This window comes from Martes martes, assembly GCF_963455335.1.
Source record: "Martes martes genome assembly, chromosome: 8".
Lineage (NCBI taxonomy): Eukaryota > Metazoa > Chordata > Mammalia > Carnivora > Mustelidae > Martes > Martes martes.
The window spans coordinates 56,583,949-56,607,148 of NC_137895.1; the positions used below are offsets into that span (position 1 = coordinate 56,583,949).

General features: G+C 44.3%; 1 protein-coding gene across 1 annotated transcript in view; it reads right to left on the bottom strand.

Annotated features, from left to right (window-relative positions):
- GRIN2B (glutamate ionotropic receptor NMDA type subunit 2B) overlaps positions 1–23,200 on the bottom strand; it is a gene marked incomplete at both ends in the record, with an annotated part of 280,489 nt that overhangs the window by 167,708 nt on the left and 89,581 nt on the right. The window contains one exon of the mRNA XM_080811797.1: positions 8,782–9,380. Coding sequence (XP_080667923.1) covers positions 8,782–9,380 — 599 coding nt within the window. The remainder of the gene's footprint in view (positions 1–8,781; positions 9,381–23,200) is intronic.

Genomic DNA, 23,200 nt, shown 5'->3' on the forward strand with positions numbered 1-23,200 from the left:
GATCAACTAAACAGAATTTAATAGAAGAATGGGAGAATTTAATATGCAAAAGTGTTTCTATCTAGCTCTTTTAACAAAAGACTCTACCGGACAGACACAAACGGACACATGTAAATATGTGCTCTGTGAATGTGAAACACACACCCGCGTGAATATATACACGTGCACGCAAGAATTCTACATATGGTCATCTGGGAACACCGGAAGCAAAAGGCAGGAAAGACATGAAGGCTTTTAAATGAAAGCAGGTGAGAAGAGAGAGACAGCCAAAGATCAATGAACAGAACAATCCCAGCAAGAAAGAGATGGAAACGAGGAAAGAAAGGTGGTGGGGTGGAGCAAAGCAGTGATGAATGAGGAAGAGAGAAAAGCCCAGGCAGTGAGAGAGGCAGCAGGCAGCCCCCGGCCGGCTGCTGCTGCTGGAAGCCGGACAAGGGGGAACAGATTTCAGTAGCGGGGAGCTCTAATCTGTCAGCAGCAGCTCCTTCATGTGTGACCAGCCGGCCCAGCTTGGGGACTGGTGCCAGTCTGGGCAGGCTAACCCCGCCAGGCCCTCCCGGAAGAGAAGGAGCCACCGACAAAACCCTGAGAGAGTGGAGGGAAGGTCCCTTTGCACCCAGCGCCCACTGCCAGCCGGCTCCGGGCTTCTCCCCCCAGCCCTGTCTGCAGGGCAGGCTCAGACCCCGCCGTCTGCTGACCGGCAGTCACTCTGACCAGCCTGCTCCTCCCAAATCCTCATCAGCCACATCGGGCCCCGGAGAACTCTTTCCAGGAGAGAGTCGCCTATGTATTCCTAACAGCTCCGCTGGAGAGAGGCAAGAGAAAGCCTCAACCCGTTATGTGTTTGAGATGGGTGAGGTCATACATAGAGGCAAAAGCCATGGAACTCTCTCTGCTCTCCAGATGCTCACAGGAGGCTGACCTCGGCCGGCTGCAGTCCAGCCTTCACTCAGGCTTCTAGCCCATGTCTGTAACCATAAGTGACAGCGCTCAAGCTTTCTGGCAACTCGCCTCCAACCTTACCTCCACCCAGCCAGCCTTTATTCTCTGGTGGGAAGAGAGCAGATGGAGGCAGGACTCCCACTCAATCCCTAAATAACGCCAGCTTCAATTCCCATTAACTGTGAATTTGCACCCTTGTCTGGGTAAGAACCAAGGGAGCAAGAATCATGGGGCTATGATCAGCCCAGGGCAAAGGTTAACAGGTCAGACCCAGCTGCCGGCCAGCCCTGCTGAGGACACGGTCAAGCAGTGTGCACGCTCTCTGAAGAGTGCCACTCCTGCCATCAGGACACCTGGGCGATGCCCACAACCCCCCTACCCACGTCTAACAGCTCAGTAACCACCCTGAGACTCCGACCCCACATTTGTACCATCACTCATCCTCTCACCGTCTATTCCCTGAGAATACATGTATTGAAAGGGTTGGATTAGACCCTCAGTCAAGGACTCTTCTGATTTTTGATTTTCAGGGATGGGGGTATCCTTTAAGTTTGGCTAATGCACAGCCGAGTGAGGGGCTGAAACCAGATGCCTGAGGCACCGCCTAAGCTGGGTGGCCCTGTACCTCAAGTCTCTTAAAAACAAAATGGGGCATTGATTCCCACCTTCATTCATGCTTTTATCTGCCAAATATTTATCAAGTACCATCAGGCACTGTGCTGGTATCACAGAGGTTAAAAAAAAAAAATCCTGTTCTCGTGAAGTCTGAATTCAACTAAGAGGAGGAAGACAACAAAAATACTTAAGAATAAAATGCACATGGTAGGTCAGGTGAGGGCTACCAAGAGCAATGAAGCAAGAGATGGGGGTAATGAGTTCTTGGGAGGGGGGCATCCAAGTTGTCCTGCTACGAGAGCGATCAAGAACGCCTCCCAGAGATCTGTGCGTGGGTCAGGATTTTTGCAAGGATCATCTTCGGTGACTGCATGATGCCTGGTGTGCCATATGGAGTCAGAAAGACAACCAACGATGGACTTCCCAACCTCCACAGGCTGGCTGCTTCTCAGCACAGACCTTATGACTCTCTTCTTAACCCTCACCATTGCCACCAAGGCCCATGTCCTTCCTGAGGCAGAATCTGCTGTTCTCCACTGGCAGCCACTGCCATACTCTGCTCTCGCTTCCATCCTCTTCGAGACCATTCTGTTCCTTCCCACCGACAACGGACCACTCGTGTCTTCGCTCCCAGCACAATGTGCGCATCGCCTCCCACCTCAAACTTGTCCCCCCGTGAGATGGAAGTCTTTTCCCGTTCACTCCTTCTTTATCTCCTGCCCTTTCCTCCAACTGAAAATAGCTCTGTGTTTGTTTTTTAACAAGGAAGAAGAAGAAGTAGAAGAGCAGGGAGGAAGAGGAGGAGGAGGAAAATGGAAAAGAAGAAACAGGAAAGAAACACCAACGATGTCACAGGTGCATTTTAAATTTTACAAGTCAGCCAGAGAATTAGGTAGTTATTGTGGAAAGAATCATGGAGGCGTCTCGGTGCTAAACATTCATGAATGCTCTTCCCAGAATTGAATTGAAGGGAAGGAAGCTAAGATCACTTGCTGAAATGACCACACATCTGGTAGGAGAATGCGGAAGATGAGAAGAAAACACAAGAATCTGAGTAACCCTCAATGGAGTCATTTTTCCAAAGACAATGAAAGCGCTGAACAGGTCTTTCAGGACGGTTATGAAATTCCCGAGTTATTTGTTCCCCCAATTTGTATCTCCTACACCACTGAGCAGATAACATCTCTCTCTACACACACAGGTGTGTCCTGCTGTACTAGGGATTTCATATGAAAATGTAGCTTTCCTTAGACTCCAGAGGATTTCTTTAATCAGTTGAAGGGCCACCAAGCTCACTAATCCATTGATAACTATGCCTTCACAGAACCTTTTCGCTAATCACAGGTAGATTACATTAAGTGAACCTGCAATACGTATTTGCCTTCCCAGAAATCTGCCTATGCATGGCCCTCTGTGAACATTTACTAACGAAAAGATGGGTAATGACCAAGCAGATCTTGTCCGTGGGGTCTGAAAATGAATGGACTCAAATCCTCATTTATTTCTTAACCTCTCAGCACTTTTCGGCCAAGAGAGTCAAGTGGACATCCCCTGGGAACAATCCAGCTACTACAATGGGTCTGAGGTTAGGGAGCCTGCCTCAAGGTTAGAGGAGAATGGAGTTCATCACAGTTCTTCTAGGAAAAGCTTAACAGCTCTTCACACCAACTGTCCTCGGCTCTCAAACACTGGGCCAGGAGGAGGATTCTGGCCTTTTAGATAGCAAACTTATGGCTACAAAACACATGTTGAGCGGGAACACTGGAACACGCCAGGGGGAATAATTCGGCAAGATCTGAAAGAGGTTTGTGCTGTTGAGATCCAGCCATCTCAAAGAGCACCTGCTTTTTTCTAAAAGTTGGGAGCACTGGGCGGGTGCTCAGGGCAGACAGTGAGCCTGGAGGTCAATGGCCAGTGTGCCATCACCTGAGCGACAGAAATAGACCAGCAGAGTACTGGAGCGCACATAGAAAAGGAAAATAACTATTAGCTTCTCCCCCGAGGAAGCGATAAAGGAAAAATATAGACACGTGCCTACTAATAGCTAACAGTTGTTCCCTAGCTCAGGGGAATAAAGACAGGTTTAGATGATGGGCCTAATCACTTTCTAAACACTTTCAGATCGTCTGGTATCAAAACATTAGGATTTTTCTCAGGAACTAAGAAGATCCTTCACTTAGAGAACACATGACAGAAGAAATTATTCAACTCCTTCAATCAAATAAAGTTCCCAGTTGGAAAACAACTCTATCTCAGCACGTCTTGGGCAACAGTATGGGGCATGGGACCACATTTACTAATAAGGCATAAATGAATGCTACAAAGTTCCAACAGAAAATTAATCCTTATTAGTATACAAAATAGGGTTGTCACATTTAACATAAACAAAACAAAACGGGAGCCCTGTTAAATCTGAATTTCAGGTAAACAAGTTATCTTTTAGTATCAGTATGTCCCTATGCAATATTGGGGACAGATTTGTGCTAACAGAATTAGCTATTGTTGCCCTAAAATTCCAATTTAACTGGATTTCTATATTTTTCTTGAAACCTTGCCAGCCTTGTCCAGCAACCTAGAGCCTATCTGGAAATAGTCACCAAAACCATATCTGGCTGGCCAAGCTTCAAGGAGCTAAGAAGTTATCAGTAGGGAATGTGGACTGATACCTTGATAAATAATGTTTATTTCAAGGATCCTCTTTGAGAATGCCTATGTGTCATTAAAAGAAACAAACACCCTTCCTTTGGTAACTAACAGGTGAATCACTTCAAATGTGTGTCTCTCTTTGGGATTCAGCAATAACAGGGAGTCACCAATCCCTGTTCCCTAAGTCTAGATTTAGGAAGCTTCCTTACCCAGAAAGAAAGGCACAGTTTGGCCAGGTAGAAATGGGAGCTTTACCTCCCCCTTACAAAGCTTCCAGAAAGGACTGGGCCGTTCTTGGTTTTTCAGAAGGGGAGAGGAGAAACCACTTCCTGACTCTATATTTCTGGTGTCACCCAGGGCTGGGTCAGTCCCAGATACCCCCTAAGGAGGATTCTTCCCGCTGCTGTTGCAAAGAGCAGCAAGCCAAAGAAAAAGTCATCCTCATAAAACAACCAACCATTTGCAACAATTTTATTTGCAAAGATCTCCTGCTGTGGCTAAATGGTGTGACTGCTTGGTTTGTTATTTAAAAGAGTGACCCTAGTGAGACCAGAGCTCTTGAAGGGGGAGGAAGGTTGGGGGGGAGGCTGCTTTCAGACCACAATAAGTAAGAGGAGCTGGGACTGAGTGTGCCTAATTGAATTCCACTGATGATTCCGCGTGCTGTGCCACGCGGTAATAGCTCAGACTTTGAGGCTAGCTCCTTACAGTCCCTGTTAGTCAACCCCAATCCTTTCTGGGCCTTGATAGAAAAGGATATTAAAATATTCTCAAGAGAGGCTAGAGATTGGATTCAAGAGCCCTGAGGAGCCGCACTTGAGAGGAGGGAAGGAGGAGATGGGGGTGCGTGAGGGATAAGTTATGGAGACAGCAGACAGGGCCGAGAGGAGAAGTCTCGAGACAGTTAGACACAGAAGCCCCCCCCCCCCGCCCCCGCCAACAAAATAATATCAGGGAACTGGGGCAGAAAAAGGAAAGAGGAAAGCCCTTCATGGAAAGTGTTTTGACGCATCTGAAGACACTTCTTATGCAGTCCATGTGGGAAATCAAAGTGGACTCTCAGCTCTACCCTGCTACTCAAGGAATTTATGAATCATGTGGACTGGGTAATCCCTGCTCTTTTTAGGACTGCTGCGCTGGCAAAGATGGCGGTGGGTACTTGTGGCCATCTTGATGACAATGTCTGAGGAGGGCTCCCTTTCTGGGTGACCACGAGACAGGGTCACAAAAGTTAGAACCAACTGCGATTTTAAAGGTAGAGTGGCCAGAGACCAGGCTTCAGAGAGAACACTTGCATTCTAACAGAAAGTAAGCCAAATGGCAAATGAGAATATCTACAGGTTGACAGTTTACCTGGACAAAGTTTTAGGATAAAGGCAGGTATTGCTGGACCAAAACTGATGGACTTGAAGTTAACACTCATTTCATTTCCTCGCATCGTCTGGCAGACATTTTGGTCTAGAGAGTCTTCACTGTTAGTATTGGTTTTAATGAACTACTATTTGGCAGAGTGATCGGCATCAGATTTTAATTTAACACTAAAGACCATGGGAGAAAACCTGAATGTACAGAATCAAATAAACAGTAAGTTTTTCCAAGGAAATCTCTACTATCTTGCAAAGAGCAGCAAAACAAGAAAGACCCTGCAGGGGAGGTAAATGCACTGGGCAGCTCAGCATCTTGGAGGAGGTCATTCAATCACTCCAGGTGTCTTTCTTCCTTTTGTCACATGGGGCACTAGAGGGGGGGTGGGACATGGAAATAAGTAGGACAGAGAGGTCACTGTTTCCCCAGAGCTTACAGGGACAAGCCATAACACAGCACAGAATGACAACCACCTCAAAAGTGGCTTTACTAGGAAAGCAGAAGATGCGGCAAAAGCACATAACAGAGTCCTGTTAGTCCAGGGTCTGGAACAGCTTCCTCAGTGTAAGTGAGGCTGGGACCGAAGCCTGAAGAATGGAAAGGAGGCAGGTGAAGGAGCATCAGCATTTACCTACTGGTAGGAAGGGGTTCCTGGGGAATATATTCAAGGCAGAGAAAAGAGCTAGAAGCGAGAAAGAACATGGTATTTTCAAAGAACTAAAGCAGGTTCAGTATTGCAAGGATACAGTGTCCGAGGGAGATTGCAGCAGGACAGTTGGAAAGACAGGCTGACCTATGCAGTGGAGGACTTTATAAACCACATCAAGGAGATGGGACTTCTTCATTACAGAACCAACGAAAAGCCACTGAAAGGCATTAAGCAGGAGAGTGATGAAATCACATTTTCATTTTTGATCCCTCTGACTGCGATGTAGATTGGAAGGAAGCAGGACGGGGAGCCATAAGATATTTACAAGGCCCTGCAGCAACACAGGTAAGAAGAGCCGACCAGGGACACGGTGTGGAAATGTAGCCGGTGAGAGCACTCCAGAATCCATAGGAAACGGCAGCAGGAGATGGTCTGCTAGGAGATACGGGGTGGGGGGCAGTGAAAGCAAGGATACCTGGGCAATTTTACCTGAGGCCACTGGGTAATAGGATGTAGCCTTTACTGGTAGTATAGATCTGCCTGGAAGAGGGAGGGGAATGGGAGAGAAAGCAGTTCAGCTTCGGATATGGTGTGTTCTAAGGCCCTGTGGCATCCAGAGGAGCCTATCTCCTCATAGTTGGTGATACAGACTGGGGCTCAAGGGAGAAGTCAATTCACAAACATCAGTTATAGCTCTGGCAATGGAGGGGTCTAGGACAAAACCCTGAGTTTTATGCCAATATTTAAGAGAGATCTAAAGGAAGAAGAACATGCCAAGGACTTTGAGACAGAATGACTAGAGAAGGAGAAAGAAACCAAGAATGTAGTAATAACTGGCATGGCAAAAAGCAGAGTTCAAGATGGGATAATATTAGGATTGGATCACAGAGAGAGCTACATTAAAAGGAGCTCTGGGGGGCGCATGGGTGGTGTCCGACTCTTGGTTTTGGCGCTGGTCAGGATCTCAGGGTCCTGGGATCAAGGCCCTTGTCTGGCTCTGAGCTGGGCAGGGGGTCTGTTTAGAGTCTCCCTCTCCCTCTGCCCCTCCCCCACTCACACTCAGGCTCACTCATTCTCTCTAAAATAAACCTTAAAAAAAAAGGAAGCTTTAGTTGCAACTCTGAATTAAGAGTTGCTGAGAGGCTTTAGTCCAACTCCCTCCCAGAGGTTAAACAAGTATAAGTAGGTACACCTTCAGCCTCCACTAATTGTATTTCAACCTCCCCAGACTACGCTCTGATATTTTATTTAAGCTGGATGGTACCAGAGTAATGTGCTTTCTGTGCAGTTTTCTATTTGTCAGATATAATTCAGAAAGAATTTAAAATGGAGGCCCAAAACATATTGTAGAGTCAAAGAAAGTCAGGTTATTATAGTCATGTTTCCATTTATGTAAAATTATAGATATATGCATATAGGTACACATGCATCAGAGAATAGCTGGAAAGATGTTCTCTAATTATTTCCACAATGACTATCTATGGTTCACTGGCTTTAAGGCCATTTTCCCCTTCTCCTCCTCCTTTGCAGTCTTCTGCATTATCTGAGTTTTTACAGTGTTCGCGTGTGGTGGTTTTCTACAAATCACAGAACCACAGAAGCCTCATAGAGAATCTTCTGTCCTACACAGTCACATAACACCCGCAAGAGGATACTTGGGAGTCATGGCTGGATTCGGAGGTGAGGTCAGGGGAGCAGAACTCCACCCATGTCCCCTTCCTACTGAGAAATCAGACTCAGAGCAACCACAGAAGCTGCTTCCATGGCGGCACTCTCACACTTACACTTAAAAGGCAGAAGGAAGGGGCACCTGGGTGGCTCAGTGGGTTAAAGCCTTCGGCTCGGGTCATGATCTCAGGGTTCTGGGATCGAGGCCCGCATCGGGCTCTCTGCTCGGCTGGGAGCCTGCTTCCCTTTCTCTGCCTGCCTCTCTGCCTACCTGTGATTTCTGTCTGTCAAATAAATAAATAAAATCTTAAAAAAAAAAAAAAAGGCAGAAGGAAGCGAAGGAGACAAAAACCAAGGGAAGGATCCTCTTCATGTGCCTCCAGACCCACGTAACCTATTGTCCATTCCCTCCCAGTACAGCAGCGGTCCTAAGTAAAGGGACCAGCAGGTCCTCCCTCATGTCAATGTCCATTGTGTCTTCCGTGGCGGTCAAGTATGTGAAACTGAGCCTCTTCCTTGGAGACTGACTATGGACCGTTCACATCCACGACCCTTATTCTCTTGGATCATAAAGTGGAAACAACTCTTAAACCCCTAACAGAATGTTGCTTTGAGGGTTAAATGAGGTCAAACCTGCAAAACCCTTGAGTAACACCTCGTGCGGAGGAAACGATCAATAAGCGGGTGCTGTTGAGTATTTCTCAGAACGGGAACCCAGCACAGCAAGCTTTGAACCTGAAGCACTCCCACCATCACCAAGAACTGCCATCTCAGTGGCCGGCTTCACCCTCTGACATCTTGAACTGCTCTTCACAGCGCTTCCGAATCTCCACCCCCAGTCCTGAAGGCCCTCCCCCGACCCTCTGCCATCAGGACACCCTGGGTCCCTCGCTCACCTATTCAGCATGTTGGACTGGTAGATTCTCTTCTCGTGGGTGTTGTAACAACTGCTCTTGGGCTCGGGGATGAAGCTGTGTTCGGACAGCATGTCGGAAGCAGCGGTGGTGATTATGGCAATTCCATCCCTCACTCTGGCAGGGAGGCCATAGTCCCATTCATCATAGGACACAGAGATCAGCCCGGTGGGGAACTCTGAGGGCACTGTGTCCGTGTCCCCTGCCACCAGACTAGGCACAATCCATGTGTAGCCGTAGCCAGTCAGCCCTACGGAGTTAGCAACTTCAAAGATGTAGGTGGCTTCTTCCTTAGTGCAATAAAGAAGAATGATGGGGCTTTGAAGTTTCTTGAGCTGGTTCTGGATCTTGGAATCGCCATCATCCAGGGACATGTCCAGCAGGAGGACCTCCTCTAACTCCCAGCCCACGAAGCTGTTCTCGATGGTGCTGCGAATCTTGTTTACAAAGTCCTGGTAGCCGGGGAAGTAGGTGGTGACAATAGAAAAGATGTACCAGTCGTACTCTTCCATGATGTTGAGCATTACAGAAGCTTGCTGTTCAATTGATGGGCCAAACTGGAAGAACATGGAGGATTCATCCTAGAATAGTAAAAAGGTAAAAAAAAAAAAAACACACACAAAAAAACAAAGATGGTAAGGGAGAGTCTGAATCAACTGCGTACAAAGGTTTGTGTTCATTATTTACTTTTTCACACGCCTTTTAAAGTGCGATGTTTGAATTGCAAACATTTCTAATACCTTTCTTCCTAAAACCACCTCCTAGACTCTAGGGGGAGAATCAACACAGGTCTACATCCGTGTTGTCTGAAATCCCTGGAGCACAGGGGAGCTTCCTACAATCAAATATATTAATATTTCTATTGCAAGACATGTAAAGAGTTGCATTAAGGGGGATAAAGACTCTAAATGGCCTCACATCAGTTCGGGTCAGGTTTCACTGTCAAATGAGCTCTAGGGTTACACACGCTTTTCATTTTCTGAACCTTCTGAACTGATCACAACCATGGGAGTGTATCACTCAGAGTGAATAAATGGGAAGGCCATCCATCTACCCTGAAACCTACAGACGGAGGTGGTGTAAGCACCCTGGCCTGGTAGGTGGGCGGTCCTCTGGTATGGATATCAGGGAGAAGAAGGTTTGGCCAGTGTATTTTCTATAAAGAAATAACTGTTGGATTAATAGCACATTGAGTTTTTCATCTTCCACCGTGATAAGGAGATACACAAGTTAGAGGAAGGTGCAGACTGTGTACCTAAGCTACAGGTGAAAAGGACTTGGATTCAAGCTTGTGTATAATAAGAGTTTAGAGCCGCACACAGATGATTATTCTTCCTCCTACCTGTGTAACGCCACGGGTCTCGGTCTGACCTGTGTATTACACACATAGCCTTCTGTCAACCCTGAGTATGTGTAGGTTTTCTCCCTCCTTTTGAGGGAGAAGCCATTTTAAATTTCTCCCATTTTAAGCCGTATTTCACCTGCTGTTCTGAGATGTCAAGCCCTGCATTTTAGCTCTGCCTTCCAGCTAGAAGCATCTGCAACCACAGATGAAGACCCTCTTGGCCTTGGCCTTCTTTCTCAATCCATTTCCCCCGACTTCCTCCTGGGTAATGGCATCTCTCTTCTTGTCAGTGCCCCTATCTTTCATCTGATGGTTCATCCCCATTTTATAACAATCCAGGAGAACAAAATTGTGTCTAAAAGGGGCAGTTCTAGTCCCCCCAGACTAGAGCTTCACAGTACAGTCACAAGAGACCAGGCTTTTAAACAAAATTATACAGCGATTTCTTCGTTCAGGAACATATTCTTGTACAACTGAGAAATTGCTGAGTGTTTGGGGGGCACCCACGATTGAAAAAAATACAGGTTGGGAAAGATCCAGCTGCAATCCACAGACCCTGATTTGGCAATGAAAGCTGCCAGCCCCTTGGCTCTGCCGAGCTATGATTGCTTCATGTGGCTTGAACTTTTCACATTTCCCACAGGCAATCCAGAAGGAAACAGGAGATGCTTAGTCGTTTGAGGGCAATTCTTTCTGCTAGGGGTAAAATGGTGCTTATCCTAGCTCCCTCCTCTGGCTTAAACACACAGTCCGGGAGAATTCAGAGAAGTAGAGCAGATACGGCAGGAAGAACGGTGGGAGGAGTGGGAATCCACTCAGAATAAAATACGGACTTCATGTGTACTTATTCCAAACTGTGACCAGCCCCTGCCCCCTGACACATCTGCCCTGGTCTCCTACTACAACACAAGTACTATTCTTCAGGTAATGGTGACTTTGTCCTTAGGTTGTAGGATTATAGTGGGATTCCAGGACAACAAAGTTTAATTATTCCAAGACTTGTCATGGGTCTACAGAGAACCACAGAAGGAAAGGGAGGTCTGTGACAGAACCACCCACCCAGAAAGGCTTTAGAGAAAAAACTATTTGTTTCACTACCATGTTTCACTTGAGGATTCCCTTTTTCCACTTGGGTTTTCGCAAAACCTAGTGGATATAACAAAATGACAAAAGCTTCCAAATATACCTTAAAATGTACAGGCTAAGGATGATAGCATTCCAATTGTGAACAAAGGAATTCAACCCATTCTATGATAAGGGAAATATCTTATCACAAGGAGGTTCTTGAATACCCACAATTCTCCATCTATTGGAAGATGACAGCTGGTTCAAATACACAGGGAAAGATAGCCCTGAGAGATAATCCATGAGGGTCCATAGTAAATGAGTCCATGCTAATGAAAAAAACCTAATCTAGTATATACCAACCTTACCCTCTTCTCTCTTGGTCTTAAAACTCTCTCGCAATTTTAAATGAGCTCCTAAAGAAATAGCCAGCTACTATGTGAAGAAATCCAATAAAATAAGGTGAAAGTAAGAAGAGAAAAACTAATATGGCTCCAGCTCATTCCCACCATAACCTCCTCTCACCTAATTCTATCATCCTCCACCATCATCCTTTCTGACTCCTCTCTCCCACCAATGCCCCCTTCAACTTTTTATCTCGTCAATCCTTCATTAAATAGAGGATACCTTACATGCCCATTTTGTCTGTGGCACCAAGAAGAGGTTAATGAAGCCAAACAGAAATCAAGAGACAGAGTTACAGCTTGGGCAAGTGTTTTGCGGTATAATGACCAGCCAGTGTTATTAATTTAGTTGACACATCAATCTGGTATACAGCAGCCGGGAATGGGACAGCTCTTTTTCAACAAAGCTTTGGGCGAACTATAAGTCGCAGGCAGTGACAGGCTCTGCAAATTATGGCTGAAGCCACAAATCAAAGAACAATCTTCACATGTGCACAGAGTGGAAAGGACTGGTGGTCACACACCGGTCTTTGCAGGCACCCAACCTGCATTGCGATCACAAGAACTGTCATCTTCCAGGACGAAGGACAGGAATATAATTCAGTTGGCAGCTGACTATGCTTCCCCCACTCACATTTTTATCTCCTAATGATTCCCAAGCACCTCTATTGCATGCATGTACTTCTTCACCTTGCCTCATGAGCATCCATAAAGCATTCATGTAAAAAGGGCCACCAAAACAGAGATAATTAACACAGGGAAAACACAATTGCACAGTAGACCCCATCAGTCTAGAACCATTAGGCTGAACCCCCATCGCTTAGATGTTCATGGTATTTATTTGCTAATAAGAAACAAAAACAAGCCCTTTTTCATTCTGCTCTCGGTCTCCAAAACAGAGTTAGCAGCAGGTGAGATTTCTCTTCTCCATCCCCCAGATCCCCTACAGACCCACTTCCGAAATAAGGGATAAACCACCGCAGCTGCTGCCAATGCCCCTGGCGATAGATTGTAGCTGTCAGACCACTTTGGGAATAGCATCAACTGGAGAGAACCGCCTTGCCCAAAGTCACGCCCCCCCCCCCCCCCCACTTGCCAGGATAAATTGCCCTGAATGACTGCTGGTCAGGGAGTATAAAGACCTTGTCCTCTTGCCCTGACTCTAGACACCTCTGAAGGGTCAGTTCATTCTCAGAACTTCCCAACAGGGCTGGTGGGAGCCTCCGTTAAGACCGCATCACATCTTTACTTCTCCCTCCACCTGCTCCTGCCCGATCTTCCCTTTTCACGGTGATGATCTCAAGAGCACTCCCTAATAATCTCCTGTGTGCTCACCTTGGTCTCAGGGTCCGCTTCCTCGGGAACCCAACATGAGACTATTCGGTTCCCTTTATTCAAAAGAGAAAAGAAGTGGCCTTAAAAGAAAACATAACATCTATTTTCAAACACAGAAACGACCTCTATGTTAGAAAGACAAGTCTCTGCCCATTAGTTCCAGTGGAGAAAACTGGAACTAATCAGTAGGAATATTAAACATCACTATTCGGTTCAACAGAAGAAACAGGTGCGCAAAAATTATAGCTATTTAGAATAGAATGAAACTCTAAGTAGTGAGCTCTCTGTTGCTATAAGCATTCAAACGGGAGTTGGATTATTATTTGATAAAGAGATGCTCCTCAGCACTCTGCCTGGAAAACGTCATGCTCACCTTTAAGGTCTAGTTCAAGTGTCAGCTTTTCACGTATATCCTCTTTCTGAACTTCCCCCAGGTAAGTTAGTTCTCTTCGCCCTGTACTTTCACAATAGTTTGCATGTGCCTCTATCCTAATATTTATCACATAGGAAGCGTATAGTCTGCCCTATACGAAACATGAAAACATGTTTCTCAAGAGCAGGGGCTGTGCCTTATTCATCTCTGGATCCCTAGGTGGCATATGAAAAAAAAGTGGTTTTGAATTAATATTTAAAAAGAAGGTTCCTTTATTGGGTAGAGATTACTGAAATAACTGATGGTCTCATCTGCTTCCAAATTTCTGTGCTGATGACACATACTGACCTCACAGAAATCAGCTATGAATAGTTACATACATATAAACCATGCTTTCATAAAATGTGAGGGGCTACCCCGTGGAGCCAGGCAGACAGGCAGAAAATACTAGTGGCCGCTTCTTTACTCCTCCACCACAATTTCTTGAAAACATCATCTATACTCACTTCCTCCAATTGCTCCTCTCCCATTCTCTATTCCACTAACTCCAACCAGACTTTCAACTTCACTGAAACTCCTCCTGTCGAACGAAGGAGAGGTGACCTTGATACTGCCAACTTCAATGTCCACCTGCAATCACTGTTAGGGTCACTAAGGTACCCTCCAGACTGAGAAGACACATTAATGCCAAAAAACAAAGCAAAGCATTCCATGCCCTTTACCCAGAGTTCTGATCAGAGCAATTTACTGAGGAATGGGCAGATGGATGATCCCCAGCACTCCACAGCTCTTCTCAATCCCGCTCCAGACCTCAATCTCCAGCTTTTGTGGAGTGAGGAGTGTGGAGGTGAGGTCATAGGGTAATTATCTAAAGTGGGTCTCTCATCTGTGCGCCAGAGCATCTCTACCAGTTATCTCAAGTGGCAACACCTGTGCACCAGAAGGGAGCCTCTACTAGTTATCTCAAGTGGTACCACCTGGGCATAAGCACGGGCCAAAGATGGAGCCAGTGTTGCCAGCACTCCTGCACTCATCCTTACCTATGAGGAGCATTTGACATGGCTGACCACTTGGATCCTAGCTAGGCTTTCTTCCCTTGGTTTCCAGGGCTTCATAATCTCTTGGCCTTCCTCCTAGCTTACTGGCTGCTAGTCCTCTGTCTCCTTTGCTGGTTCCTCCTCTTCTTCCTGACCTTTTAAAGCTGAGTCCTCCAGGGTTAATCCTTGGGGGGCCTCAGGTTGTTTCTATCAACATTCACCTCTTCAGAGATCTCATCCAATCTCCTGATTGAAACCCTATTTATATGCCAATTCCTCTCACAGTTTTTTCTCCAAAACTTCAAACTTACGTATCAGACTACTCATCCTGCATGTCCACTTGGGTATCTTACAAACATGGCCGGGGCGCCTGGGTGGCTCAGTGGGTTAAGCCTCTGCCTTTGGCTCAGGTCATGATCTCAGGGTCCTGGGATTGAGCCCCCACATCAGGCTTTCTGCTTAGCGGGAAGCCTGCTCCCCGCCCCCCGCCCTTCTCTGCCTGCCTCTCTGCCTACTTGTGATTTCTCTCTCTCTCTCTCTGTCAAATAAATAAATAAGTAAATAAATCTTAAAAAAAAAAAAAAAGAAGAAGAAACATGGCCAACATTTCCAAGATTGGACTCTGCCTTTACCATTTCTGTTAAAGCAAGTCAATCCCTCCAGTTCCAACTCCTCTCTTTCTCTGGAACCCTATATCCAATCAACCAACCTTGACTGCTGACCTTCAAAATATATCTAGAACACCACCGATTTTCACCAGCTCCATCAGAGCCACCATCATCCTTCAGCCAGTCACTGTAAGAATCTGCTAACTGCTCTCCCACCTCCTACAGACCGTGCTCAACAAAGAAGCGGGACAATCCTTTTAAAACTTAAATCATAAGATGGTATTCTCTGCCCGAAACCCTCGATGGCTTCCCAATCCACTAAAAAGAAAAAGCCAACACCCTTGATTTGGACTGCCACGGTCCCACGGGTCCCACCCTGCCAATGGTTCTCTCACTCCGTCTAGGCATCCAGACCTCTCTTGCAAGGCATTGCACAGTCCTTCTTCAGACTTCTATTCTAGCTATTTTCTCTACCTGGAACCCTCTTCTTCCAGCTCTCCAGGTATTCACACACACTTGTTTCAAGTCTTTGCTAAAACCTCAAGTTCTCAATAAAGCCCAATCCTGACCCTACAAGGGAATACCAACTCCTGCTTGACCCCCTTATCCTGCTCCACTTTTTCTTTTTGCCTTAACATTTATCACCATCTGACAGACTATATGAGTAGTTTGATATGTTTATTATGAACTTACTGCCTCTTCCCAACTAGAGTATAAACACCAGGACAGGGATCACTGTTTGCTGCCACAATTCAGTACCTGAAATGGGGCCACAGTAGATGTCTGTTGAATTTAAAAATGTAGTAACTGATGTTGCAACCAGATAATCCTCAAATCTACTTTATCTATGTTGGCTTTCCCACTGAGATTATGTTTTTCTAGTATCACAAAGTCTTTCACATTATTATAATCTGAGCACTTCATAACATCATAGGGATTAGGAACCTGCTAGAACATTAATATAGAATCAGATTAAATAAATCTGATTTTCCTTCTAGTCCCTCCTTCTAGTATATGAGTAAAGAAAATCCTGTTCTCCTTCTAAATTCAGTTCTTTAGGAGGACCTATGTTTGATAAAAGGCTAGAACTGCTAGATGATCTGAAAAGTTTCTCTACTACCACCAGATTTAGGAAACAAGTATGGGAGGTTGTCCATCTTCCCCAAGATGGGGTGAGAGGTCAAGGTTGCCCACTGTCCACCTACTCCTAGCTATTTCTTCTTTCCTTCTTTCACACCAAGCAGAGTAGAAACAGAATATGGAGGATAAAACCTTTTCTCTCCCAAAATAAAGAAAGGATTTTTCTCTCCCCACCTAACTCCAAGAAGCCCCCTCCTTTGGAGACTAGAAATTCTGATTCTACACTATTAGTTTTTCAGGTGACTAAGGCTGCAGGTGTTAGCTACTTCGGGTGGCTTTGAGTAGTGTCAGAGTTTTGTGAGCAATGCCTTGCAAGATAGAGAAAATGCCTGATGTTCTCCAGCCCTGCCATTACTCAGAAATATCATGACTGAAACACAAGACGGAAGCTCACTGGTGGAGAATCAGGATCTTTCCTGCCTGCTAAATGCCAGATCCATTCTTTTTTAAACCTTTGCACACCAAGAACACTCTGGGTTTTCAAAAGCCCAGGAACAAAAATTCAAGCAGATCAGTCTAGTTTAAGAGCCATTCTGGATAACTAAACAACTCTTGCAAAAGCCAGCATTCTTTTTCTTATTTGCTTTTTCAGAAGATCATTTGGCTTTCTCCTTGAATTTTGCCCCATTTTGCTCACTGACTGAGTCTCCTTCTTGGATGTGCTTCGATTGCTAAGCGTAAGTCACAGTTGAGAAGCAAACTAAAGGTATTCCCTTTGAGAATGCCTACAAGGTTCTTCCTATTGCAGAACTCAGAGACAAAATAATAGCAAGAAGAAATCTTATAAGACAGGCAGAGGGGGCAATAAGAGGAGAAGAATAAAAAGGCAGAGTTCCTCTCACTAGCATACCCAAATGAATTACAGAATTAAGGAAGGGAGCAAAGGGCTTGGCTAGTACTAAGAGAACTTCTAGAATGTGCTTGTGTTTCCCTGTAAGGTATCAGGACTGCCAAAGTCTTAACAAGCCTATTTCATTTCATCTTAAATTAAAATTCCTCTCTATGGCCTACTCCATTATGCACATCAAAACAACTCTCAGATGGATTGGCCTGTATTTTTATTAAGAGGTTCTTTTCTATAAAAGAGCAAGCTGACAAGTTCAACAACAATCAAGTTCAGTGGTTGAATAAAAGTACTTTTAAATAAATGCAAGGGAAGAAGGTGGGGGGAAAGGAGAAGTTGGAAAAGAAAGTGAAATGGAAAGAGAAAAAATAATATAAATATTAAACAAGCAGTATTCATTAGGCAGTAGAATTATCAATATCAGACTACATTTTTTAGGCAAATTTATAAGATCAATTGTGGGGGCACCTGGCTGGCTCAGTCAGTAGCACATGTGACTCTTGATCTCAGGGTTGTGAGTTGAAGCCCCAGACTGGGTGTGGAGCCTACTTAAAAAAAAAAAAAAAATAGTGTGGCCAACACTATTACCGATCTGGGCATTTCACAGGATAAAAAGAAAGGCAACATAAAACTAAACAATATAACCAAAAGGGAAAACAAAAGAAGTATTAGGCATGAAATACTACCTTTCAAACTGCCTATGCCTTTGAGGTCTTTCCACTTAACGTGAGCCAAGGGGGTAGAGTTTATAGAAGAACTGTGGTTATTAATGAAAGGACAGGGTTAAATACATGCTGTGGATGGTATTTGACTTACTAGCAGCATTTTTCAGAATAAAGATGTTGACATTTGTCTCAAATAAATTAACATTCCCATCTCTTCATACATATTTGATCAGAACATCACATTCACATACCAATGGGAGTACAGAAGAGGGAAGGTGCTCACAGGAGGGGAAGAATAGAAAAGGCTTTTGTATTTGATCAAGCGATGAGTGTCAGCACCTTATTTGTTGCTGAAAATAACAAAAGCACTGGTTCTAGACATAGTGATTATGTCCATACACATGGGTCTTTTAAGAGATCTCTGGAAAACAGGGAGTTCTCGTGCTTCTATCCCTTCTCCATACAGAAAGACAAAGCATCCCTGACTTTAGAATTTGGACCAGTCATACTCATTTGGCACAGGTTAACAAGCCAATATCTCCAATGGTAGAAAGAAGTTTTCTGAGAAGGTTTTTTGTTTTATCGTTTGTTTTTTTTGTTGTTGTTGTTGTTGTTTTGTTTTTTTGCACTAAACATCCAGTGATCAGTATTCCTAAGTCTCTGGATTGGAAAACTGATCACTGCTTCCTCACATCAGCAAAGCACGGCTGTTCACAATCAACGCGGCTTTGAATTTATACACATCTCCCAAACCAATTTGGTCCTCCATCTAAAAGAGGCAACGCATTTCAAAGGGCTCCAGAAATGAAAATAAAATTGCATACAGGCATTTTAAAAATATATATACATGTCTTCAACAGCTCGTCAGCACCTGCCTATCTTGGCCTCTCTTAATTGTAGGACTTAGAACTTGAACCACCGGGCATGCCTTCCAATCTTTCAACTGGGACTGGCCAAGGACTCTCCCTACCCACATATTCTAGAGCTGATGGGGCTCCTCTAAGCCCAGAATTTGGTGCACCTGATGTGAGCCTGGCTGAGTACAGACCTGTCCAGCCAGAAGAAGCCTTCCTTCCTAACAGCCTTACCATGGGTCCAATCCAAAGGACTAAGTGTCTTTCTCATGATCTTGAGTTTTCTTCCATCACTTTTGGATGAGGCTGCCCACTCAGAAGTTCCAACTATTGTACACAGTCCCTGACAAACTGCCAACAGCCCTGATGTTGGCCCCTGTTCCCTATTTCTGCAGATTGCCAGCCGAGGTCTGACACCCTTGCCTGACTTTAACAGGGAGATGATTAGCACGTGAGTAGTGCCAACAGTTTGCTGCTTTGTACATTATTATATCAAATCCCTGTGCAGCCACGCTGATCTGAATTGTACCAGGTTTCTCAGAGCTTGCTGGCCCTCACACTGTGGCAGGCAGCCCCCTGGCAGGATTTAGTCCAGGCTTCCCAGCTCTCTGACCTTCCCTAGACTTACCGTTCAGATTCTGGTATGCATGGCATCAACAGAGTGAAACTGGTGTCCTGTATTTCACTGGCTGCATCCAAGATGACTTGAGACTTTCTTCATTTCATATGGAAAACTTCTCTCCTTTTCCAGAATTATTCAACTCTTACTTTTGCTATGCCTCTTTTATGCCTGCTGGTTATTAGCACTAAAAATGGATCCTTAAGGGTTCAGAGTTCCTAACTGCTTACTCTTCGTTTTATTGTCCTCATGCTCTGGATGGTGTGGGGATATAAGTCTCACTGAGAGTACGACACAGTCTATTAGAACCAATACCCAGCTCCTCAACTGCTACAGAGAGAAGCATACCAAAACTATTCTTTCTAACCACACGAGCTTGTCCAAGATTCCTTGAAAACAACCTATGCATTTTTTTTTAACCCACACAAAGAAGGAATACTTGGTTTAGAAGGTAGAATAGGGCAGATCTAGCTTCTAACTCACTCAAGGGTCACTCCCTCTGGCCCAGCCTGTGCCTTCTGACTCAGTTGTACCAACTCTGCCAACATTTCCAGAAACCACCTTGTCACTGCTACAGTCCACACTGTAGTCCCACCTGAGGATCTTTCCTTCTTTGCCTTCTTTTCCCACAGTCCTATAGTTCAATGGATAAAGACTCCATTGGAATGTCCCCAGTGGCCTATACCCTGAGCCCAACCAGTGTTTCCATTCTTCTCTCTCGGGTCTTGGGGAGGTGAAATGCTGTCAGTATCTCAACTTGACTCTGGAAGATGAGCCAAGTGAGGACAAGCAGTAGCCTTCCTTCAAGAGAGAGATCAAAGCTGGCGAGATCCTTCCTGCAAATAAGAACTTGGGAAGTAAACAAATGGCCCACTTACTCATTCTTATTTTGAAGTTTGTTTATTTGTTTTTAAACCACATTTAGTGGTCTTCAACATTTCTGTAGTGCAAAGCATTTCACCTGAATACCTTTCCTCTGATGGGGAAGCATGCAAGCAGGGGGGAAAAAAGTTCCTTAAAAGAAAATGCCGACTGGCATTTCAAACAGAAAGAAGCTCAGAGCTCTCTGGAGAAGAGTCATTGTTACAATCAGATGCAGCATTTATTAATCTCTAATCTGGATCCTTCACAGTTGGGCTTCTGCCTGTGGATGAATCATCCCAGACAAGTATGAGTCTTACATACACAGTCTCATTATCTTTAGAACTGGCAGGAGAGAAATTCACCTGAAGCTATCAGGTTCACATTAGCTGGCTGTTGAATCCTGATCCATGCTAACAAAACAAAATGGGGCATCTTTATGGCTCAGCAACAACATTTTGATATTAATTCAGTATTGCTAAAAGGTGCCAATATGTTAATCTTTTATAAGCACGGCTTATTTAACTCTGTTAAATAATGCCAGCCCAAGATCTCAAAGAACAGATATTAACCACAGTGGCTTGAGAAGACACTAGTCCTACTTCAAAAAGGTCTACGATTAAATCACTTTGGGAGAATATGAGATAGAACTAGATGATTTACCAATTCTTCAAAGAAAATGCCTTAATTCTCCTCTGTTACTTAGGCCAGTGGCAATCTTGACTTTCAGAAATTCTTCCCTACGTCTATCTTGATTCCATCATGCTGCAGAGTAAGCCCTTTGGCTTTCATGCTTTCCTTGATGAAAGGCATGTGATGGGCCTTCAAAATTCTTATGGAGCTAAATCAAACTGATTTCAAGATAGATGATGGCTTGCTTCAAGAAGGATACAGTTCCCATTACAATATTTACTGAGTTGCTTATAGAGTACTAGATGCTATACATGTATTATGTCAATTAATTCTCACATACCTGTGAAGTAAACCCTATGACCTCCATTTCACCAACAGAAAGTGAGCTTTAGAGACATTAAGTAACTCACCCGAGGTTACCGTTGGTTTGAGAATCTGGCTAGGTCTGACTTCAGAATGCACACATTCAACTAGCGCCCCATACATCTCCAAGCTTCCTTTAATCATCTCTGTAGCTCCATCTGAACCATCTACACCTCCTATTTTGTGAACCCACAGAATGAATGATCACAGTCATCTAGTTAAATTCTACCTCTTCCCTAGTAATACAGATTATTTTCATGAGTTCCTTAAGCCTCACTCCCATACACCCATTCTCTAGCACATGGGTACTACTAATGAGTGATAGAGTTGGTGCATGTTATTACCCTGCAATATTCTTCTACTGGACATCATAAAACCTGTTCTTTATGACCTTATTGTTTGTTAATCAATCAAACATTTATTAAATACCTATCATGTGCTGTGGGAGGTCGAGATGAAGTATAAGTCATCATCCTCATCCTTAGGGTGAGCTGATTGGAAGAAAAAATCAAAATATACCAAATAATTGATGACTTTCCTAAGTTAAGTGATGACATGAGTTTTAGAATATGTCATAGGAATGATGAGAACAGAGGGCAGTATGGTTGAACGGTTACATTTCCTAAGCTTCTTTATACTTACCTCTCTCCTTGCCAATCCTCCCACTAGCTCTGTGCAGTCAGAAAATTAAGCACCCATGCATTTCAATTCAAATATGACTGTGGATAGAAACATAAGTAACACTGGCCTTGAACTCAGCCTTAGATTTGTCCTCAGGTGGATTACGAGTGTCTGGTGTCCACTATCTCAGGTGCAATGTAGGGGTTGATGGACATACCATACAGTATCATATCCACAGCACTCTACAGTCTAAATGAATTATATATAAATCTGTCTGCTTGATTTATCCAGTCTTTCATTTTCATCTCAGAACATTGGATTAGGATGACAGGACTTGTCCTTTATGAAGTCAAGCTATCCAGTTTAAAAACTTTCTTCTCTCCAAATAACTGCAAACTGATTTTGTTAAGATTTCTGTTCAGTGTTCCTTCAGAAAAGCTAGGGGAATGTTAATTCCTAGTCTTTCCCTTCTCTCAGTGTATTTGTGTTCTTGACGTTTTGGCTCTCTAATATCTTTCAGTAATTCTGCACCTTGGTCAAGAGGTCAATCATTTAAGCATTCCTTCCATTGAGATGACCTAGGATTGCAAATTTAAATCCAAGCAACTCACAAAAGTAGCCTGATACCAAATTTTCTCAAGTTCAGTTTGTAAGTCCCTGAGCCCTAGTCACTTAAAAAATACACAGATGACTACTAAATGCTATCAGTTCTCAAAACTGCCTCCAAGTCTATTAAGAAAGCATGATATTTTTTTTCTTACTTTCTTACTAACAAAGCAAGTGTATATTCTAAGATCTTTTATTTTTGGCGTCATGAAATTGAATGGCTCTATAGTACCAACAGCATCCCTGAGTAATAACATAGTAACACAGTTCTCACCATTTCTCAAAAAAAAAAAAAAAAAAAAGAGGACACAAGCTGAACCAGAGGTGATTCCAGGTATAAACGGGGTGGGACACAATGTCCTCAGGAGCTCAGTTAGTGCAGTTCAGTAAGGAACTTTAGTGATGAAGGATAAACTCATCTCTCTTTAACTCTCTCAACTTCCTAATCCTGAGAGTAATTTCCAGGTTCTCCCATCTTTTCCTTCCCATAAAGACACAGATCTCTTGCACTGGTCACAGCAAAACATTTCAGATACTTAATTGGCTTTATTTATTAAATATATTCTAGAAGAGGGTTTTCATGTTGCTCAGTGAGTCACTTCTAGAGGCACAATCAGTTAAGCTTCCTCCTTTGATATGTCAAGGAGTATATCAATCACGCTTAATTTTTCTTTCAGATTAACCTCCCTTGCCCACAGGCTCAGCTTCTCTTCGCACAGCACAAGTACTACTCACCAGAAGTGGATGCCTGGCTGAAGCAGCCTGGCCTTCAGCACTCTGGGCCTGATCTGAAAAGAAGAGCCCCAGCTCATCAGACGGCTGTCTCTCTCAGGAATCAGCCAAAACCCAGAAAAGAATGGGCGGGTCTTTTATCTATAACATGAACTAGATTAGGGCCCATGACAGAGCAAGGTCATGCGCACTGTGGAACAATGAGAAAACAGAAGCTATGGAATGGCAGAAGAGGCCTGAAGTAGAAGTCTTCAGATCCATGTGAGAATCAGAAAGACTTTAAAATACAGACCACA